Source organism: Bos mutus, chromosome 10 (genome assembly GCF_027580195.1).
Source record: "Bos mutus isolate GX-2022 chromosome 10, NWIPB_WYAK_1.1, whole genome shotgun sequence".
Lineage (NCBI taxonomy): Eukaryota > Metazoa > Chordata > Mammalia > Artiodactyla > Bovidae > Bos > Bos mutus.
In genome coordinates this window covers 10913755-10934896 of record NC_091626.1, presented here as the reverse complement: position 1 = coordinate 10934896, position 21142 = coordinate 10913755, and the positions used below count along the sequence as shown (strand labels likewise).

Genomic DNA, 21142 nt, shown 5'->3' with positions numbered 1-21142 from the left:
TGAATGCTTTTATTATTTCATCTTTAACTGGAAGTCGAGGACTATTGATTTTAAGAAATTAGAACCAGATACATACTTGAACCAGATATATGCTTGAAGATTGAAGGTGGGAGGAGAAGAGGACAACAGAGGATGAGATGGTTGGATGGCACCACCAACTCAATGAGTTTGAGCAAGCTCCAGGAGTTGGTGATGGGCAGGGTGCGGTCAATGGGGTCACAAAGAGTCAGACATGAATGAGTGACTGAACTGAATATACTTGAATCCATTAAGTACTTTATATTAGTCTGATTTTTTTAATATTTTATTTCATTTTCTTCTTAAGTCAGAGATCTGCCCCAGTGGCAGGGAATATGTCCTGATTGCTAGTTCAGTGTGTGATACCCTAGTGCAGGCTATTGGCTTGATTTGATTTATAGTCTCATCAGTATATATGAAATTATAAGATAGGAATTTTAAGCATTTCTCTTACAGCCATATGGCACTGGAGTTTTCAGTATAAACTAAGAATACCAATAATGCATGCATTAACCACTTTTTAAATTTCATTTTGTTTTGGGTATCCAAGAATTTAAATGTATACTCAAGTTAATTGTATACTCAAGTTAAATGTATACTCAAGTTAATTAAAATCTTTTCTAGGAATATGAAGCCATCTACCTAGCAAAATTAACAATACAGATGATGTCACCACTTCAGATAGAAAGGTCATTATCTGTTCATTCTGGCTCCACAGGTAAGGATTTTTTCATTTTGGAGAAATTTGGGGAGATAGATGATATGAAAAGTAGAAGAGAAGATGCATCTGTCACTCATTAGCAAGTTACACTGAGCAATTTAAATTGTTTAGAAACTTTTGGATGGGCTATTGAATTAAAATAATTTCTAATTTTAATTTTATAATTAATTATATATTATACTGAGCTTCTGTGTGTATGCCACTAGTTAAGTAGAACATGCTGGTTGGAAGATCAGATTTCCATTTTGTTGACCTTTAAATCTTTAAGTAGTTTAAAGTGAAAGTGTCAGTTGCTCAGTGGTGTCCAACTCTTTGTGACCCCATGGACTGTAGCCCACCAGGCTCCTCTGTCCATGGAATTCTCCAGTCTAGAATATTGGAGTGAGTTGTCATTCCCTTCTCCACAATTAAGTAGTATAACTGTGTTGGAAAGATTAAAATAATAAGAGGGGTCTGGTACCGGAGGCCCTAAATAGACTTAGGTGATCTTATTGAAAATAAAAGGTGGCTAGTAAGTGAAAGCAGGGTGACTCAGTTTCTCTGTTGCCATAAATATCTGTCCTTTTTTCCTCCCTATTTTAGAGTGTTTCCTCCCCCATTTAATGATCCAGGCATGCTCTCAAAATCTTTTAACGTTTACATTCCTCTCCAAGACCTTGCTACCCTTTTTTGTCTCCTTTCTTTTTATTAGAGCATTCATGGAATTTATTAGTTTATTATTTTTCTCTCCCAGAGTTCCTTTCAGTCTTATTTGCACCAACAGCCTTTTAAGTTAGGAAAAATAGGTTACATACCTGGTTAGTGTTGGATTTAGAAATTGAACACTGGTGATCTCATCCACAAGTCCAGCACTATATTGTACCTCCTTAGTTGATGAAACTATGTAACCACACTTCAAGCTTAACTTCCTACTTGTCATTGACTCTTTAGTTTGCAACTTCTATGTAATCATTTTCCAAAATGGGAGGCTCTGTTTCTTCAGTAACAAAAATTCTTTCTTTTTATAATACCTTTAATCTCAGTATAGTTCAGGTCTGTATTGGCCTCCCATCCTACATGTTCCATACATTGTGGCCAGACATATTTTCATGAAAGATAATTCTAATAGTGGTTTTCTTCTTGTCTAAAAGTCTTCGTTGGCTTAATTTTTTACTGAAGCAAACACATCACAGATAGTAATTAAAGGCCCTTTTGATCTTTATTTGTATCTCTCACTGTACCTCTATATATGTACTGCAGAAAACTGAGCTACTAATGGTTACCCGTGTGTATTCTATTCTCCACCTAGAAAGCATCACATCCAGTCTCTCCATAAAAACTTGGTTCAGATGTCGTTGCCTCAAGAAAACATGATGATTAACTTATTCTTCCTCTAACTTCTAGTTATTCTGCCATAGAACTTTATCTGTACCTCCTCACTTTCTGCCTTGAATTAGCTAGCTATGTCTCTCAACCTCCTTTAGTAGAATGCAGATGTAGCACTGCATCTGAATCTGTTATAACAGCTGTATTTAGACTTAAGGCTTTCCAGGTGGTGCTAATGGTAAAGAGCCTAGCTGCCAATGCAGGAGACATAAGAGACACAAGTTCAATCCCTGGGTCAGGAAGATTCCCCTGGAGGAGGGCATGGCAACCTACTCCGGTATTACTGCCTGGAGAATCCCATGGACAGAGGAACCTAGTGGGCTGCAGTCTATAGGGTCACAAAGATTGGACACAACTGAAGCGACTTAGCACGTATGCACACATTTAGACTTATTTTAATGACTAGCATATTTTCTTCTTTATTCCATCAGTACTATATTTCTGTTCTTTTTATTAATCTTGTAGTGAAATACTAGTTTCCCTTCGGAATCCAATCCACCCTCTGGACTAACACTAACCATGATTTAGCACAACTTTTAGGGCATAAGTTTAAGGTGATGTAACTATTTGGCAGATAACGCAGCAAACCCTTTACCAGTTCAGTTGTTCCCTAAAGTTTTCCTCCATTGAGACTCAAATTTCTTGATTATGATTGTTGGGCATATACAATCCCACACATACTCTGTGTGGGAAATTCCTGTACTAGCAGACTATGATATGAGGAGTAGATAAAAGAAATTCTCTTATCTGCTACATGCCTTCCTTCCAATTCTACACTTGTTGATAACAATCAGTTTCACTGGAAAAACATTTTTGACAGCATCTGTGAAGCAAAAGGATAATTACATCTACAAAATAAAATTATACAAATTATAACTTCATAAAGTTATATGAAGTTCATAAGTAATATGTTCAGAGTCACATGTTTATGATGGATGCCTAGAAAATGGTAACCAAATATTTATGAACCATTATTTTAAAAATTAATGTTCATTATATAAAATACCTTAATAATTATTAAGAGGGATGATGTCACGAAGATACAAAGTTCTTTGGGTTATTTGTAACAAAAGTATTTTATCAGTACAAAGGTTTATTAAAAATTCAGTCATGAAATTTTCATTGTCATATATATAATAACACTTCATGAAAAATGAAGCCTTTCCTAGCTGTAACATTCTAATGAATGAATTTATTTAAGTTCCCATTATACCATATGTTGTGTTCATGCAATAACTTTTAGGCAGTTTGAAGAGAACACATGAAGAAGAAGATGATTTTGGAAACATGCAAGTGGCAGCTGCGCAGAATGGCTGATTCAAGAGCAGCATTATAGAGGATGTGAATTTCTATTTGAGGAGAAAAATACTACAGACAGTAATAATGTAAAATGGTAAAAACACAAGTAGTTTCTTTTCAATTATATGTTGCTTCCAGACGTGTTTCTCTGCGACTTGTTGAGCAACATTTTAAGATGTTGGACTTCTGCAATAGATGGCACTGATGGTTTTACTCCTTTTTTTTTTTTTTTTTTAAATTCTTTACAGTTTTATTATAAACCAAGAATTTTGGACTTGCAAAGAGGTATTATTGCAATAATGCACTTTTCATACTTGAAATTTATTTGTATGATATAAAGTTGTTACTTTAAACAAAATGCAAGTTAGGGGGGATTTGTTTATAAAATCTGGGTAATTTATAACAAAAGAATTTCCTAAAGTTTGCTAAAAATTCATTTTATGTTCTACATATTACATTTTAAAAATAATTTTACAGTTCAATTTTATGATGGAGCCTCTTACAGAAACATTAACAAATGTAGGAATCTGCCACATTTCTTTTTTAGTATAATTCAATAGTTTATCTTTTTTTAAACTTCTTGATCCCTTATTAATAATCTTTAAATCATGACAGCCAACTGTCCTTATTTTAACATGATCCAAGTATTGCTTCCTTTCCTATTACCTTCCTAATTTTATTCTGTAGAAAGAAAAAGTTTAATGAACAAAGGAAAATGTTTGCTTTATAATACCAGATGTTCACCAATACAAGGAGAGTTTTCAACTTTCAAGTGACTTTCCTTTAGCGTTCTTAAAAGCCAAATGTTCTGTTTCTTCTTTTCGGAGTCGTGTAGCCGATTTTTTCTTTGTCCAAAATGGTTCTAAATATAATAAACCAATGTAGCACTATTTTTCCTAAACAAAGCCCCAAAAAGAAAAGTGCCTTGCTTCATTAGAAAAAATAAGTAAATAAATCCTTATGACCTCTAAATTAGTATGTAGAACAGTGAAAAGTTTTGAACATTTTTCTATAATTTTTTTTAACCATAAATTAAACTGAAAGTCTTAAGGCTTGAAGAAACCTGAGTAAAATTATTTGGAATATGGAACATTTTACTCCTTCATTTTATGTTGTCTTAATGATTCTGTGAGATTGTTCTGGCTCAGACAGTAAGTTTTCTTTGAGGATGCATTTTTTGTAGAAAAGTGATTGTGGAAGACTTCAGTGTATACAAATTAGTGTTGTAATCAGTTCTTTCTTTACATTGAGTTAATCCAGATTTCCCCCATAATTTGCATTAGCAAAGTCACTTTATGGATCCTAGGTTCTCCATGTTTTTATTTATACATATAAAAATTGTTCTTAAAAAAACATTTTTACTACTTTAAGTATGATGTTGGGGAGGAGAGGAGTGTTTTAACTTTTTATAGTTGATGATTTAGGGTAGCACGAATGAAACTCCTTTGTATTTCATTTTTCTCAGTCCTCTCTTGAGGTGCTTTACTGATGAGAGTGATTTCCATACCTTCCTTTGGTACCAAGAGGTACCCCATAAAGTAACCTATTATACCAACTTACCTACTTTGCTTTCCTCCCTAAGGTGAAATAATACAGTAAGTTTTTTTATCCAGCATAACAGGAGAGTGGAAGTGAATCAAAACTGCTTTGTTAATTAAGCGTTAATTCTGTTGACCCAGGTGGTTTTCTTCTGATTCCTCTTCCCTTCCCCTATTTTACCACCCTAAAAACAGCATATTGTCAGTCCCTTGAGGTCTTGTATTCTGTTGTATGATTGGTGTGTTATATCATTTGGTGTGGTGGTCTAGTATAGTCAAGATTTGCATTGAGTGTTCAGAAATTCCAGTTGGTAAAGTGCCAGATAACACAGCTGCCCTGTATATAGATTACTATTGGGTAGGTCAGCAAAGATCTCTTTTGCAAACTAATAATCTATGATGCTCCTTCCACAAAAACTGCTTAAAAGAATCTTCATAATAGTCCATTTAGATTTTAAAAATGAGACAGTTAAGATTTTCTAAATTAATTTCTTAAAATATACATATCTTCTCTAATAGTCTGGCCAAGGATACAGGTTTGGTTATTGAATTATATTTGGTAATTTTCCACTTTTAATCACTGTAATTTTTATGTTGTCACTAAAGTGCCTGCCCAGCACTGTAAAGACTCTCACAGACACTAGAAAAAGGGACTTCATTTTCTTGAGGACAAATTAATATGGACAAAAAGTTTAACTTTTCTTTCATATAAGAACACTGCAAGTTTAAGTATATTCTTCCATCCAGTGTTTAACTGGTTCTTCTGGTAGCTCTTCCTATTCTTTTTATTTGGTTCCATTTCTATAATTCCTCTATTTCCTTTGATGTTTTGTGATAGCTAATTATAGTACATTTAACCAATCATGATTTATTTTATAGAATATTTGAATAATATATGAGTGACTCAGCACCCAATTATAAGCATTAAATATTAATCTGGGCACAGAATTTAAAATGATATCACATCAGAACATAGAGAACTGCTTTATTGTCCATTTTGAAAGTATGAAACTTAAATATTGAAAATATTCAACTAGAATGGCAGTATTCTTACCTTGTAATTTCAGTCCATTGGTCTGTGTTAATTTCATATCAGATGTATAAAGAGCAGTTACCTTTGTTTATTTGTATCTACTCTGTGGTGGAAATGTTAAACCATGATAGCTTTTGCTACCAACTTTCAACCACTTAACTTTCAAAGCAGTATATTTGTTTTGGGAGGATTTTGTGCTTCATCTGAGTTTAGAAGTAATGTCAGAAAATGTTAAGCATGTCCTTTTAAAGAAAATATAAGGTTTCTAATTGTCTTATTACCATGGTAATTTAAGTGAATTTAGAAGTATTTAACTGCAATCTTGAATTATAAAGTTGGGATGCATATATAGAGATATATATCAAAATCTCAACTTGATGTAAAGTAAATGAGCAGTTACCTGGCGGATTTTTTTTTTTTCAAATAACTGTTTAATCCATAATTCCATAGCAGACTTAGCTTCACCTCAATATTTTTGTCCATTCATCAGTGCTCCAATAAGAAAATGATAGGAAATAGCTGAAAATTACTAAAAGATCTTTTTTTTTTTTTTTTTAAAAATAAGTTGCTAGGGTCTTTGAATGCTGGATTTTTTTTGTCTTACCCATCCATGGCAGCTAAAAAAAAAAAAAATCACTCAAAATATTCAGGTTTACATGTTAGCTCTCTCTCATAGGGAGTTGCCATACCTCACAGTTCAAAGTGTATTCTATAGATCAGTAACATTATACTGACATGTAATTGCAATTTACTATGCAGCAAAAATGATTCAAGAAAAAAATAACCTACAGTGTCTATTTACCTTTGTATAGACAATTGCTTAAGTTACTCTGCTTTTAACATTTGTACTTGGATAAAATGCTTATTATGTATGTATAGGAATGTCACAGTGCAAGATGCTGCTAGCTCAGGCACAAAGTATTAAAATTATTTTGTGAAAATTGGTGGTTGTATTAAAACTGTTGTGCCATTATACCTCAAAAAAGATTGAAAAGTTCATTTATACTGCTTATGCCATAACCGCTTTACTTAGATTGTTGTCTTCTAGGTAAAAGTAACCCAGTTTTAATCCCACACACATATTAAATCTGAAGGACAAATGAACACTGGATAATGAGAAGCACTTAAGGGTATTTTCTAAAACACTGTGATTACACACATAAAAATTAAGGTCAGTACAGGGAGGTCCCAAGTTTAGGCTCAAGATATTTTTTAATGATTATTTGAACAAGTTTGGAGTTGAAAGTGAGGGAATTTGTGTCTGAAGGCAGAGGTAAGGCCATTCATAGAACAGCTTCCAGCTCATTTAAAAAAATCCTTCATGCTTTTAGTTTTCCCCTTGTTAGCCTACCTACATAATATCCTTCATCAAATCTGAGATGTCATCATCAGCACCACTACACTATCTTTTTGATCCCACTAAAAGGCAAAAATATTGCTGAATAAATCATGACAAACAATTGATCATAAAATGCATCCAGATTTCCAAATGCTACATGTAAAAAAAGATGTGCATTTTAGTCAGTAAAATACAAATATATAGAACACATGGAACAAAATAAAAATCACAACTGCCACTTCATTATACCTTTTCAAAAGTGAAGAGCACCCAAAAATGTATTACTGAAATGTATCTGCAGTTTTTTTCATACTCAAGTTTACCCACAGGATGCCTTAGTAAAATCAAGCTTTTCTGGTTAACTAAAGCTACGTGCAGATCATCAATTCCTCAGGGACACAATTTTTATGTGTTATACCTTACCTACAACTTTTGTTTCCTATCGGGGGAATTTAAGATAAGACTGTAAGAACATTATTTAAAGGGATTTATTGAAATAGCCAGCTTATATTACTTCACATTGTTTAGTGGTAAGAATTATAATAAAACATTTGCCTTTTATTAGGGTCCCAGCCACGCAGGGATCTTAGTTCCCCAACCAGGGATCAAACCCATGCCCCTTGTATAGGAAGCAAGGAGTCTCAACCACTGGACCACCAGAGAAGTCTCTATTAGGTTTATTTTTTAACATGGGTTTTTAATTACCAGGATATACCTAGTGAAGCTACTGTTACCAAGGTTATACGACTCCTTTTTCTTAAAAAGCAAAATTAGTTTTGTCGCTTTCACTAGGGACACACCAATTCATGTGCTTAGGTCATCAGCAGGTAAGTAGCACACCCTCTATTGGTAAAGAATTTCTGTTATTTAGAAAGTTAACTAGCTTTACTGCATGGAGGGAAATAGGAAATCTCGTTGAACCAGGTGTGGGTCAACAGGATGAGAAACAGGTGGTTTTTACTTTCTATGCTCCTTTTACAAAGAGTACACAAAATTAAAATTTTACAAACCCTGACTCGACCTAATTGTTTCAATAGACAACTCAAGAAAAGCACAGAAAACGTTAGGATTCTAACAAAATTATTCATATGAACAGGTTTAATGTAACATGGAATGCAGAAGATAAGAACCAGTTGTGAAGTATCTAATTCTTACTTACTTAAAAAAAAAATTAAAATCAAAATAGGATAGTGACCAGAATAATAGTACCATTATAGTCACATTAAATAGAAAAGCTTCCATCAACATTTTAAGGATGTAATAAATGTAGTATGATACATTTTAAAATGTTCCACAACTTTGTAATCCGTTTTTCATAAAAATGTTAGAAGACAGGCTTTGGACACCCCATGGAAAGATGAGAAATAAGGTTAGAAATATATAATATACCAGGATTTATTTACTAACTCACTGTTAAAAAGTACCTTATATTTCTCTTAGATATTTAAACATGAATAATTATTATATTTCACATATAAGACAGGTAGTACTTCAGCTACATTAGAATTATAACAACTTTTAGATGTATATTTAATTGTCACGTTTTATAAGTTAATCTTCATTTCTACTTCTTTTAAAGGCTCACCAGGTTGTCTGCCAGTACAGTATTAGGATAGGCAAGTGTTGGACTGTACTACATTTAGTTATATCTAACATCCAATTTCATGTAACGTGTGAAATGACATACCCATAAGTGGTATTTAGATATATTTCTTTGAAACAAAAATATTAATTTTATGAAGTGATAAGAAACAATCTTATTCACTGTATGCTTTTTTTCTTTTAATGAGCAGTACAGATAGCAGACATAACTCCTTACTACCTATACTCTGACTACTAAGAAATGAAGCCAAACTTTAGAAAAATACAATGCAAGAAAAGATTCAAGTTAAAAATATACTCCTTTGGTTAAAAATCATCCCCTTAATAATTTATTTGTAATCTAAATTCAGCATGTCCCACCAGCCCAAAGTAATCTTCTAAGTGTCATTATACTTGTATCACAATCCAGTATTTATGGAGGTCACCTGGTCGCAGCAACAAAATATTTTAACTCAAGGAACAGAGGATAGGCTTGCTGCATCAGCTCCTTTGATAGATGTCTTTCTTAAAAGATTTTACTTTAGAAACCTCCGACACATGTAGTTTTCTTCAGATACTGTATATCCAAACTTTTTATAGAAACCAACATTTTGTGGTAGACATTCCAGGGTAATCTTATAACAGTTCAGTTTCTTGCTTAGCAAAGTAAGGGTTGATAATAACCTGAAATTTTAAAAAGGGTTGGGGGGAGAGGCATAGAGCATTTGTTAATAAAAATGGATATTAATAACAATGTGAGTGAATAGTTTACAAAACTTTGTTTACATTACAAATAGGTTTATATCATGGCCTTTCTCACTATATTCATTTAAAATTCAAGTTACAAATATATAAAGCATTTAAATCACCCAAAGCATTTTATTTTGTTCCAGATATACTTTATGTAGTAATCTCTGGTCTATTAATAAAAAGAAAACTCACCCCAAACCCTCTTTACAAGTAGATTTTAAAATTGTTAACACCAAAGACTGGCAGCCTTTTAAAAAATATGGCCAAAATTAGCCTTTGTATCTAAATTCTATTCATACTATTTAGTCAGTGTTGAATAGTCAAAACTATTCAGTCAACATTCCCACATAAAGTGGATAAATAATTGCTTTGTTCTTTATCATTTTAAAAGCTACCTAAATATCTGTGAAAGAATGTATCAGGTTACCTATGGATTTAGTCTAATATGAAGTGGAAACAAAAACATATACATCTTTATAAATTCTTAAAGAATCCAAACCAAGTATAAAAATGTGATTCTAACTGCCTTGAGAGAAAACTAGGAATTTCTCAGGTTGCCCATACAGAAAAAAACCTCATCATTCTGAAGACAGAACCTCTTGCTTGAAGTTACACAATTACAAAAGGTATGGCTAAGTGAACGTGCATCAGAAATACTAGAAATTGGTCTGTTTTGTTCACTGATAGGTATCAAATACTTTGAATAGTATCTAGCACATGTGCTTAATATTTACTGAGTGAATTCCGTAAAACTCAGAAAATATTAAAAAGCAAATTCTAACCTATGAAAGTTAAAAGACTTAGATAAATGTATAGAGGATTATACAGTGAAGGCCGGTTCTAAAAGTCATATGACTGAGAACATGTCCTGTGTTTTTAAATGTGATAGACAAATTACTTGACTCAACAAAAGTTTCTTCTTCCTAGTAATATGAAAAAGTGCTACTATTAAAAGTTAATAACTTTAAGATGTTGGCTGTTTTAGCAGTACAGTTCCAATTTCCAAACTTTATGACAAAAGTTATATATAAAAATACTTTTCACTAAATTCAGTCTAAGCTCGAGTGAGAATGGGTTCATAATTAATGACACTTAAAAAACTTCAAACAGGGAAACATTTTTAACAAGTATCTTGGCAAGAAAATGTAAACTGAAACACAGAGAGTAGCTGCTTTATCCACGGTTACCTTGTTTCTGCCTACTTACAATTTGCCAAGCTGCTTTCCTCTGCATTCATCACTAACAACAACATCTTCTACTCGTCCTCTCTGAAAATATACACAATGTTTAAAAGACTAAGCATGTAGGTTTTGTTTTTAGTTAAATCAACAAATGATGGTAAGAATTCACTGATGAATGTTTTATAAACCTTAACTTCAAAAATTGCAAATTTTTTAAACTTATTATAGAAGAAATAATATAGTGAATCAATTTGTGGCCTAATTCACCCATATCCCGAGCCATCCCATCCCATTATTTTAAAACAAATCTCAGAATCCACATCACCAAAATGTAATCTTGTTACTAAAGGTACTACATCCATTATCCTATTCCTGCTTAAAAGCAATTTATTTCAGACATAACAAATACAATATACTAACTTCTAGTACAGAAACCACACCAAAATTCATACCTCACAGAATACATTCCAAGTGTTTATCATATTCTCACTGGGTTATCTAGATCTTGTTTTCTTTACTATTTCCTGTGAATCATGAGGAGTGAAGGGACTCTACAGGCATTAGAAGGGTCATGATTAGAACATGTTATTCTGAACTCTTTACCACTGGGAAACTGATGGGAATTTGTGTTAATGTAGTACATTCCAAGTATCATTTTTGAAAAAAATTAGCATTAGTGATTCCAAACACTAATTCCACAAATTCCACAATGCTGACTTGATTTTTCTACGTCTATACCAATTCTCTTCAAGAAAATTAAAGATACCAAGGGAACATATCATGCAAAGATGGGCTCGACAAAGGACAGAAATGCTATGGACCTAACAGAAGCAGAAGATATTAAGAGGTGACAAGAATACACAGAAGAACTGTACAAAAAATATGTGATCACTGATCTAGAGCCAGACATCCTGGAATGTGAAGTCAAGTGGGCCTTAGAAAGCATCACTATGAACAAAGCTAGTGGAGGGGATGGAATTCCAGTTGAGCTATTTCAAATCCTAAAAGATGATGCTGTGAAAGTGCTGCACTCAATATGCCAGCAAATTTGGAAAACTCAGCAGTGGCCACAGGACTGGAAAAGGTCAGTTTTCATTCCAATCCCAAAGGCAATGCCAAAGAATGCTCAAAGTACCGCACAATTGCACTCATCTCACACGCTAGTAAAGTAATGCTCAAAATTCTCCAAGCCAGGCTTCAGCAATATGTGAACCGTGAACTTCCAGATGTTCAAGCTGGATTTAGAAAAGGCAGAGGACCCAGAGATCAAATTGCCAACATCCGCTGGATCATGGAAAAAGCAAGAGAGTTCCAGAAAAACATCTATTTCTGCTTTATTGACTATGCCAAAGCCTTTGACTGTGTGGATCACAATAAACTGTGGAAAATTCTGAAAGAGATGGGAATACCAGACCACCTGACCTACCTCTTGAGAAACCTACATGCAGGTCAGGAATCAACAGAACTGGACATGGAAGAACAGACTGGTTCCAAATAGGAAACGGAGTACGTCAAGGCTGTATATTGTCACCCTGCTTATTTAACTTCTATGCAGAGTACATCATGAGAAACGCTGGGCTGGAAGAAACACAAGCTGGAATCAAGATTGCCGGGAGAAATATCAATAACCTCAGATATGCAGATGACACCACCCTTATGGCAGAAAGTGAAGAGGAACTAAAAAGCTCTTGATGACAGTGAAAGAGGAGAGTGAAAAAGTTGGTTTAAAGCTCAACATTCAGAAAACAAAGATCATGGCATCTGGTCCCATTGCTTCATGGGAAATAGATGGGGAAATAGTGGAAACAGTGTCACACTTTTATTTATTTGGGCTCCAAAATCACTGCAGATGGTGATTGCAGCTATGAAATTAAAAGACGCTTACTCCTTGGAAGGAAAGTTATGACCAACCTAGACAGCATATTAAAAAGCAGAGATATTACTTTGCCAACAAAGGTCCATCTAGTCAAAGCTATGGTTTTTCCAGTGCTCATGTATGGATGTGAGAGTTGGACTGTGAAGAAGGCTGAGTGCTGAAGAATTGATGCTTTTGAACTGTGGTGTTGGAGAAGACTCGAGAGTCCCTTGGACTGCAAGGAGATCCAATCAGTCCATCCTAAAGGAGACCAGTCCTGGGTGTTCACTGGAAGGACTGATGCTGAGGCTGAAACTCCAATACTTTGGCCACCTCATGCAAAGAGTTGACTCATTGGAAAGACCCTGATGCTGGGAGGGGTTGGGGACAGGAGGAGAAGGGGACGACGGAGGATGAGATGGTTGGATGGTATCACTGAATCAATGCACAAGAGTTTGGGTGAACTCCGGGAGTTGGTAATGGACAGGTATACCTGGCATGCTGCGATTCATGGGGTAGCAGAGAGTTCGACATGACTGAACTGATACCAATTCTAACACCTTACAGAACAATTTTTAGCAAACAATTCATATTAATAACATTTTCTGTCTCACAACTCTTAAGAGAATGGGAAAATGACTAAGTGATTTCTAGAAAACAAAACTATTCCAGGCTATATTTTGCTCTCTCATTTTGCAGTAAAAAGCAGTGGGAAAACAGACTTGTCTGATGGAAACTCAAAGTTGATATCCATTTTACTCATAAGCATTAATGTGAACACATACCTTAGCACAGGAATGGATGAATTTATGTTCTATTATCAGAGTTGCTGTAGCAACTATCTGGCCTAAAGTCACATCTTCCACAACTGTAACATAGTAATCCCCAGATTTCTTCATGTGCTCAAAAGATTCTGTGGAAATTGGAAAAGTGTGTTATATGGACATTAAACTTTATTAGGTACCAAAAAAAAAAAATACTAGAATTAACCAAAATAATTTAATGAATATTTAAAGCTATTTTATCACAGTAAATTACAACTTTGTGTCTAGAGAAAATGTCAGTTATTAAGCATGACCATGTATTTGAAACATCAGCAGTCAGTACTGACTAGAACATAGTCCATACATTTAAAAGATCTGCTAGCAGAATGAAGGAAGGCTAATACAGCTATTTTATAATCTGACAAAGTAGTTTTCAGTTTTCCTCTTGTGATCCCAAATGTTTCATGATTATATGACCCGTTTTAGAAATACAATCATCATTTTTGTTTGCTTTGAAAGCACCCTGTGAAATAGATAAAAAATAAGTCTCCGTTTCCCAGTAATTTTTCCAAAGCCACATAGCAAATAGGAGCAAAAATGGAATAAATACCTTCCCCTCAAACTGACTTATATTGATGAAATAACATGATTTCTCATCTAGTATTCCCACAAAGAAGAATTTAGGAATAAAAACTGAGCCCAAGAGTATTAACATACTGTTTATTTCCACAGTTGTATTCTAGTAATGGGTCTGAAATGGGATGAAATAGATTCAAAGAAGGAAAACAGAATCACAAAATAATAACCTTTACTTCAAGAGGGTCATATAGAGTACAAAATAAAATTACCTATTGAAGAAAATGAAGAAGATAGGAAGACAGTGTTAAGAGCACTGGATGGAATTAGGAAGGTTGTAGTTTTTTCCTTACCAAAAACTCCCTGTGATTTTGGGTAAGTCAACTGACCCTTCTGGGTTTCTATCGTCACATATTTTTATTACATTTTTGACAATGAAGTTTCTGTGAAATAACCTAACTACGTGGAAGGAAAATACTATAATGAAAATCTCTAAAACTGCCACCCAGGTCCTATGCTATAGTAATTATCTAAAAATAGCCAGGTATTTTGTAAAACATAGTAGTAGTTACTTTTGGATTCTAGAATAGATTGGCCACATTAAACAAATAATAGCTAATTTGTTATTTGAATATTTTCCAGCTATTTGAACAAAACAAGTAGACAGTGAACAGAGTTTGAAACAAAAATATAATCTTGTTTCATTTCTTTTTCTTCAGGAAAAAGAGGCTGTAGGACTTACTCATAAATTGTTCTGGGTTGACAACTCCAGTCTCTGTCAGCTGACCTAGTACCTTAAAAAAACCTAGTTTTGAAAAACAGATTTCAAGTCATGAGAAGAGCAAATATATATTAAAAGAAGCAATGTGTCAAGCTGGTGGGCATTATTTTTTCAAAACTTTATGTAATGAACCATTCTTAAATTATTTTAAAAGATTAAACAAACCCATTCTTTCTATATAATCAATATGTAAAACAATAATAGATTTTACTAATGTTTTTGCCTGCATAAGATTTTTGGAATAGTGCTGACCTTAAGACTCAGTATATAGAACCAGCATATACAGTTTTAAATGTAATTTGCAGTAGATTCAATGCAAGGGATGTCAAATTTTCCCAAATACGTGCTTTGGTTTTACTTAAAAATGCAAGATTCTCATTGTGATCAAATATGATATTATTTGTAAAATATAACATTGTTGAGACAACAGTTTTTTTTAAAGATTCCTGATTAATGTTATGTTAATATGAACAGCATAGAACTTTGGGAATCTTAACTTTTATATATTGAAGAACTGATTTGACCAAAATAATTTAAGATTTCCTGCCAAAAAAATGAAAACTGTAAAAAGTTGATTTTTGGTTACTGAAATTTAAGGATATTATTTTGGAGAATTTAGATAGTAAAAAAAGGAATATATGTAGACAAAACCTTTTGCAACTATCTGAGGCAAATTATCTTCATTCTCATTTTCCATCCAGCTTCTTAGAGAAGATTCTTACTTTTGTGTCATTATACAAGGTAATTTCCCCCTTTTTGCTGCTTAATTAGGAAGGAGCACTGTTGTATATAAGTCATTTGAAATGGTGTAATTCAGTACTGTAGTACAGTAATATCTGGCCTATACACATTGTAATTAAGTTCTCAGTCACTTTAAAATTTAAGCACAAAAAACTAATATGAAAGTCAAATATTTAAAAAAATTATCAGCATCATCATGTATGTGGAAAAAACAATGCTAATTATAAGTCTAAGTAGCATTTATAAACTGAGCCCATACCTCTATTTAAATCAGCAGTACAAAGAGGCCTCAAAACCAAACCTTCTCCAGGATGTGTTGGGGAAATGGCTGGAGAAAATGTAGCTGTATTCTGACTCCAGTCCACTTCTTTGAGTAGACTTGGGTCAAACATAGGAGTTTCATCAGGTTTCATCTTTGCAGTAAGATCTAAAACAAAATTTTAAATGTTAAGGCATTTTATTTAATAGAAAATTTTTGATTGGCAAAATTGTCAATTTCTTAATAAAAATGAATGGCACTTAGAAAAAATCTTTAACAGGTATGCCAGGTACTTATTTTAGTCTATCCTGAATGTAACATCAAATGCCACAGCTAGAGCTATATAGAAAACTCAGAAATTCTGTCATATAGTAAATGAACAACTAAATTTAGAAGTTGTTACACTTTTAAACTCCATTTTTCTAACAGGACTTTTAAAACATTTTTTCCTATGGGCCAGTGCTACTAGCGTAGCATTTTGAATATCTGACTTTTAAATGACTTTTTTTTTTTTTAACATTATTGGATTAAGGAATAATTTGTTGGTTTTATCTGATACTAAGGAAGACTACTGAGCATGTAGCTTTAAAAAAAATATGAACCATGAACAGAAGATTCTCTGCATTCACTGGAATATTTGGTCTCAGCTATGATAAATTCACACTAAGTATCTATTGGATTTTGTTTTCATAGCAGGTTTTCTAAAAATCTAGAAGTTGCTCAGCTGCATCTAAGCAACTTTTTAAGAATAGCCTGTGTTTTTCATGCTATTGGAAAATGATTAATTACGGTATTTTTCTCTTTTTTTGAACATTCAGAAATGGTCAGGTTCTTACTAGGTGTAGTCTTAATAAAACTGAAACTAAATGAAAGCTAGAATGCTAGAATGAAAAACATGAAGCATAGAAACAGGTGGGGGGGCACGCTTCTGTAGAAGAGGATTGCTGGAGGGAACAGTCTTCCAAACAATTACCAGGAGACTGTGTGGTAACACTAAACTTTCATTTCTAACACCACACCCAGTTAAACCAGAGTTGGTCCTTGACCAGCACGGGTTTAGGGTGCAAATCCTCCATGCTGTCAAAAATGCACAGTAGAAAATTCGCATATAACTTGTACTCTGCGCTCCGTATCTCATCTATCTATATGCATAATATACTACCATAAAACAAAGCAATACAGGAAAAAATTAAAGTCCACTTAATAACAGAATAACTTCCACCAATAACCCAACTCCCAGATGTTCTCTTATTTCATAAATCACAGTATGTCTAAGGGCAACTACTTTTAACTTTTCCATAAAGCTAGATTATATTGCATAACCCGATGTAACTATATAGGGAATGCTGCAATCTAGCAGAGGCTTTGGGAAGGTAGTGTGGTGTAATAATAGAAGTTATTATTTGTTCAGCACTTATTATGTGCCAGGCATTGTTCAAAGAACTTTACACGTTACTCACTCACTGTAACAATCCTAGAGTACTGATGATGATCTCCATGTTAACAGATGAGGAAATGCAGGTGTAGACAAGTAACTTGCCCAAGGTCACAAAATTATACCAAAGCCGAGACTGAAACGTAGATGAGGAAAGACCATGAGCTCTAGAGTCAGACCTGATATTCAGATGTCAACTGTCTGACCATGGCCGTGTAAATTAAACAATCTGTTTCGTCATTTGTAAAATGGAGATGAAACTGGTGAAGAAATGGCTTAGTATATACAGACACCTACCAGTGCCTCGCACACTACACATGCTCAACAAGATATAATTTAGCTACTAATCTAAAATTTATTTTTGTGTATGTTCATGTTAACTTATTTTTATATATTCATGTTTTTTCACTTTTAAATTAATTCATGAGTCACACTGCTGGGTACAGCGGCTACAAAAAGGTTATGCTTATGTTAAACTGAAAACATTCTTGGAAAGGAAGAAAACTTGCTCTAAACACTATGCTTGGATCTAAGAACAGTAAAGAAAGGAAATTGTGATGATTAAAACAATCATTCATAAAATTTAACCAGCTTATGGTCTATCTGGGGACTTCCTTGGCAGCTCAGCAGTAAAGAATCCACCTCCAAAGCAGGAGATGCAGGAGGCTTAGGTTTGATACCTGGATCAGAAAGATACTCTGGAGGGGGCATGGCAACCCACTCCAGTATTCTTGCCAGGAAAATCCCATGGACTGTAGTTGGACTTGACTGAAGTGACTGAGCACACACCCATGGTTCATTTGAAACAGGTTTTATTACAAGTAATTTTAGTGTGTGCACTTTAGTATTTGTTCCAGATAATTGGGCCCCTGAAGCTCTTGATTACTCTAATCTGAAAGAAGGGGCTTCCCTGATAGCTCAGTAGGTAAAGCCGCCACCTGCAATGCAGGAGACCCCGGTTCGATTCCTGGGTAGGGAAGATCCTCTGGAAAAGGGATAGGCTACCCACTACAGTATTCTTGGGCTTCCCTTGTGGCTCAGCTGGTAAAGAATCTGCCTGCAATGTGGGAGACCTGGGGTCGATCCCTGGGTTGGGAAGACCCCCTGGAGAAGGGAACAGCTACCCACCCAGTATTCTGGCCTGACCAAAGAGTTGGACACGACTGAGCCACTTTCACTTTCATTTGGGCTTCCCTTGTGGCTCAGTTGTTAAAGAATCAGCCTACAATGAGGGAGACTAGGGTTCAATCCCTGGATCCGGAAGATCCTCTGGAGAAGGGAGTGGCAATCCAGTCCAGTATTCTTGTCTGGAGAATCCCATGGACAGAGGAGCCTGGCGGGTTACAGTCCATGGGTTGCAGGGTCGTACATGACAGAGCGACTAACACACACACAACATTTAGTCAAAGCAGCACTCATAACCTATATTTGGAAAATAAGAATTTCAGGCTAGTTAAAATTCTTAAAGCATTCTGGATAGAAGTTAAGAATCCGTATCCTTACACAATCAAAAATTAATATCAAAATGTTTATATGAGCTATTTTATAAAACAGAGCCATACTTAAGGTTACTATCTTTTATTTTACTATGTCCCCATGTAGTAAAATTCTGTTGGTGTCCAATTAATATATTGAGCAAGTTAAAGTAAGGTGTGATTTGATACTAAATTTCAAAAGATTTTAGAAAACAGCAAAATTGTTAAGTTTATTTGGTTTGCAAAAGATAATTTTCAGGATCTTAAAGTGGCCCCAGGTACCACATTAGGAATTTGAAGCCGAATTCCATCATTATCACTGGAGTCTATTTGGGATTTTGGGTTTTTTGGCCAGGGGTCGGGGTGAGGGGTGTGCTGCTTGTGGGATCTTAGCTCTCCAACCAGGGATCGAACCTAGGTCTATGGCAATGAAAGCACCAAGTTTTAACTGCTGGACTGCCAGGGAATTCCCTTGTTGGGGTCTGTCTTTGAAGATTTTAGACTAATTTTAAAAACAACCCTAACCGTTAAGTATTTCTCAAAAACCTTTTCTATTTAACTACTAAGTTAGCAGGTATTTAAAGGCCCTTAATGCGTAAGATTAGCACAATAAATGCCTAGTGAATAACAAATAGTACAAGACTTATCTGGAGGTCATTCAGAAAATCCAGAAGAAAAAAAGATTTCCAAACTGCCACAAATGATATCACAAAAACCATACAGCCAATTCATTTTTACTAAGATCACATCAGTTGGTTGACCATTCTCTGGACACAATTTCAACAGGTTTCTCACCATCTTTACTGATACACAAGGGGATGAGCTGCTGCTAGGAACAAACAACTGAGAGCAACAAGTAATAGATACTGAGAATGAAGATTTCAGAAGTTGATACAAAAATTTTAAAAACAATCTAAGGTCAAATCTAAACTTGTCTTTGTATCTCATGAGCTCTTGGAGCATTACTTTATTTAGTACACGGTTAAAGCAGGAAGGGGGACCTTGTGCTGTTTGAGACTTTGGGGTTCGTCTACATACATTTCATAACAATTTCAATTTGAATTTTGTTTGAACCTAAGAACACTTCACTCACTGATGATTTTAATAGGCCTGGCTATATTAAATTATGCAATTACACTTCAGTTGAGAATTTTAAAATTTCTTGATAGTTTATTTGATCCCTATAATTTAGGCATTATTCCCAGTCTATCCATGAGCACCCTATATAGCACGTGGCGCTTTCGGGACTTGACCTCAAGGTAATAGCCAATGAGTGAATCTTAAATCCTCCAATGTCGTTCTTGCCCTCCAGTATCAAACTCAGTAGAGGCCAATCTTTACATCATCGTGCCAGACTGGGAGCTATTTCCCCTATTCTACAAAATGTCAGTGAATCCTGCCTAATGAAACTGACCTAAATGATTTCCTGAGATCCATTCTAGGATTCATTCACGAGTGTATATCCTAACAAAACTAGTCGCCCTTCAATTTTGTATGGCATTTTAAGAGTTCGATTTACATAAATGTTAGCTCCTGTAAGAGAAGTCACAATACTTAGTGTCTCTAGAGGGTACAATTCCCCCGGAAGAGACAAAGGATGTCCGTCTTTCCCACAGTGAAACCCCAATTTAATCAGTGCAGGAGGTGATCTTCGGAGCAGAATCAGGTCCTCAAGTGGCTCCTGACCGCCGTGGGGTGCTCCTCCGAAGGGAACAGGGGGGCCAACAGCGTTCATGCCCATTTCAAAACCGAAGGCGGCAGAGACTGTGAACAGCTGTTTCAATTCCCCACGTTAAAGCTGCCGAACGGAGTCAATTTCACCCTAGTCTCTGCTCCTGCCTGGCTAAGGCCACCTCCTGCATGCCTGGACCACTGACCACCATCCCTAACCTCTGCTCCAGGCGTGCGTTCTCTCAACTTGCTCCAAACTGCCCTCTACGCCCCCATGTGCACCCAGCTGGCGAAGATAAATGCCTGGATCCCCGAACGGAATCTGCTCCCGCCCCTCGCCGGGCCTAGCTCGCCTCGCCCGGGGGTAGCAGTCACACCTGTTTGATAAACCTGAAGGCAGGCCCAACCTGGCACTCAGGGCATCCGGTCCGGACCTGCTCTCTCTCCCGACCCCCAGACTCTCACCCGCAGAGGTCAGCAGTCTGCGCTCTTCTCCAGGCTCGACGGATTCTCACCCACCCGGGTACACTGCACTGGATCCGGATCCGGCTTCAGAGCCAGCCCCACCTCTTCCCGCCTCCCGCGCTACAGCCCGCTGCCCCTCGGCCGCTACGCTCGCAGCCGCCAAGACGTGGCAGCACCAACGCCTCCAGCCCGCCCCTGCCCGCTTACGCAGGGCCGCGAGCAGGGCAGGGGGAGGTGCCTGCGGAGGGGGCGGGGGCGAGGCCCGGAGGACGGGGCGGAGTGGAGGCGGGACCTG

At 35.6% G+C, this 21142-nt stretch overlaps 2 protein-coding genes across 4 annotated transcripts in view; one reads left to right on the top strand and one right to left on the bottom strand.

Annotated features, from left to right (window-relative positions):
- STYX (serine/threonine/tyrosine interacting protein) overlaps nucleotides 1-6915 on the top strand; it is a 53464-nt gene extending 46549 nt beyond the window's left edge. For both annotated transcript variants that reach the window (XM_070377275.1, XM_005899956.3), the window contains 2 exons: nucleotides 643-736; nucleotides 3348-6915. In XM_070377275.1, the coding sequence (XP_070233376.1) occupies nucleotides 643-736; nucleotides 3348-3421 (168 nt within the window). In that variant the 3' untranslated portion in view covers nucleotides 3422-6915. The remainder of the gene's footprint in view (nucleotides 1-642; nucleotides 737-3347) is intronic.
- Nucleotides 6916-7167: 252 nt separating this feature from the next.
- GNPNAT1 (glucosamine-phosphate N-acetyltransferase 1) lies at nucleotides 7168-21031 on the bottom strand. 2 transcript variants are annotated; one of them, XM_014479486.2, is made up of 6 exons: nucleotides 20760-21031; nucleotides 15802-15969; nucleotides 14763-14825; nucleotides 13466-13593; nucleotides 10851-10912; nucleotides 7168-9578 (listed from the first exon to the last, which is right to left on the bottom strand). In XM_014479486.2, exons 2-6 carry the CDS (start codon nucleotides 15953-15955, stop codon nucleotides 9431-9433), a joined length of 555 nt encoding a protein of 184 aa, XP_014334972.1. In that variant the 5' UTR covers nucleotides 15956-15969; nucleotides 20760-21031; the 3' UTR covers nucleotides 7168-9430. The 2 variants fall into 2 exon arrangements, with proteins under 2 accessions (XP_014334972.1, XP_005900017.1); XM_005899955.3 differs by having other exon boundaries at nucleotides 20848-21028.
- Nucleotides 21032-21142: the final 111 nt, after the last annotated feature.

Bases quoted from the DNA above. Each gene is read 5' to 3' on its own strand.
- GNPNAT1 (XM_014479486.2), bottom strand. From the start codon at position 15,955: ATGAAACCTGATGAAACTCCTATGTTTGACCCAAGTCTACTCAAAGAA. The intron at 13,594-14,762 runs GTAAGTCCTACA...CAATTTCCACAG, and splicing joins CAACCCAGAACAATTTATGA to AATCTTTTGAGCACATGAAG. The intron at 10,913-13,465 runs GTATGTGTTCAC...GTATATTTTCAG, and splicing joins TCATCCATTCCTGTGCTAAG to AGAGGACGAGTAGAAGATGT.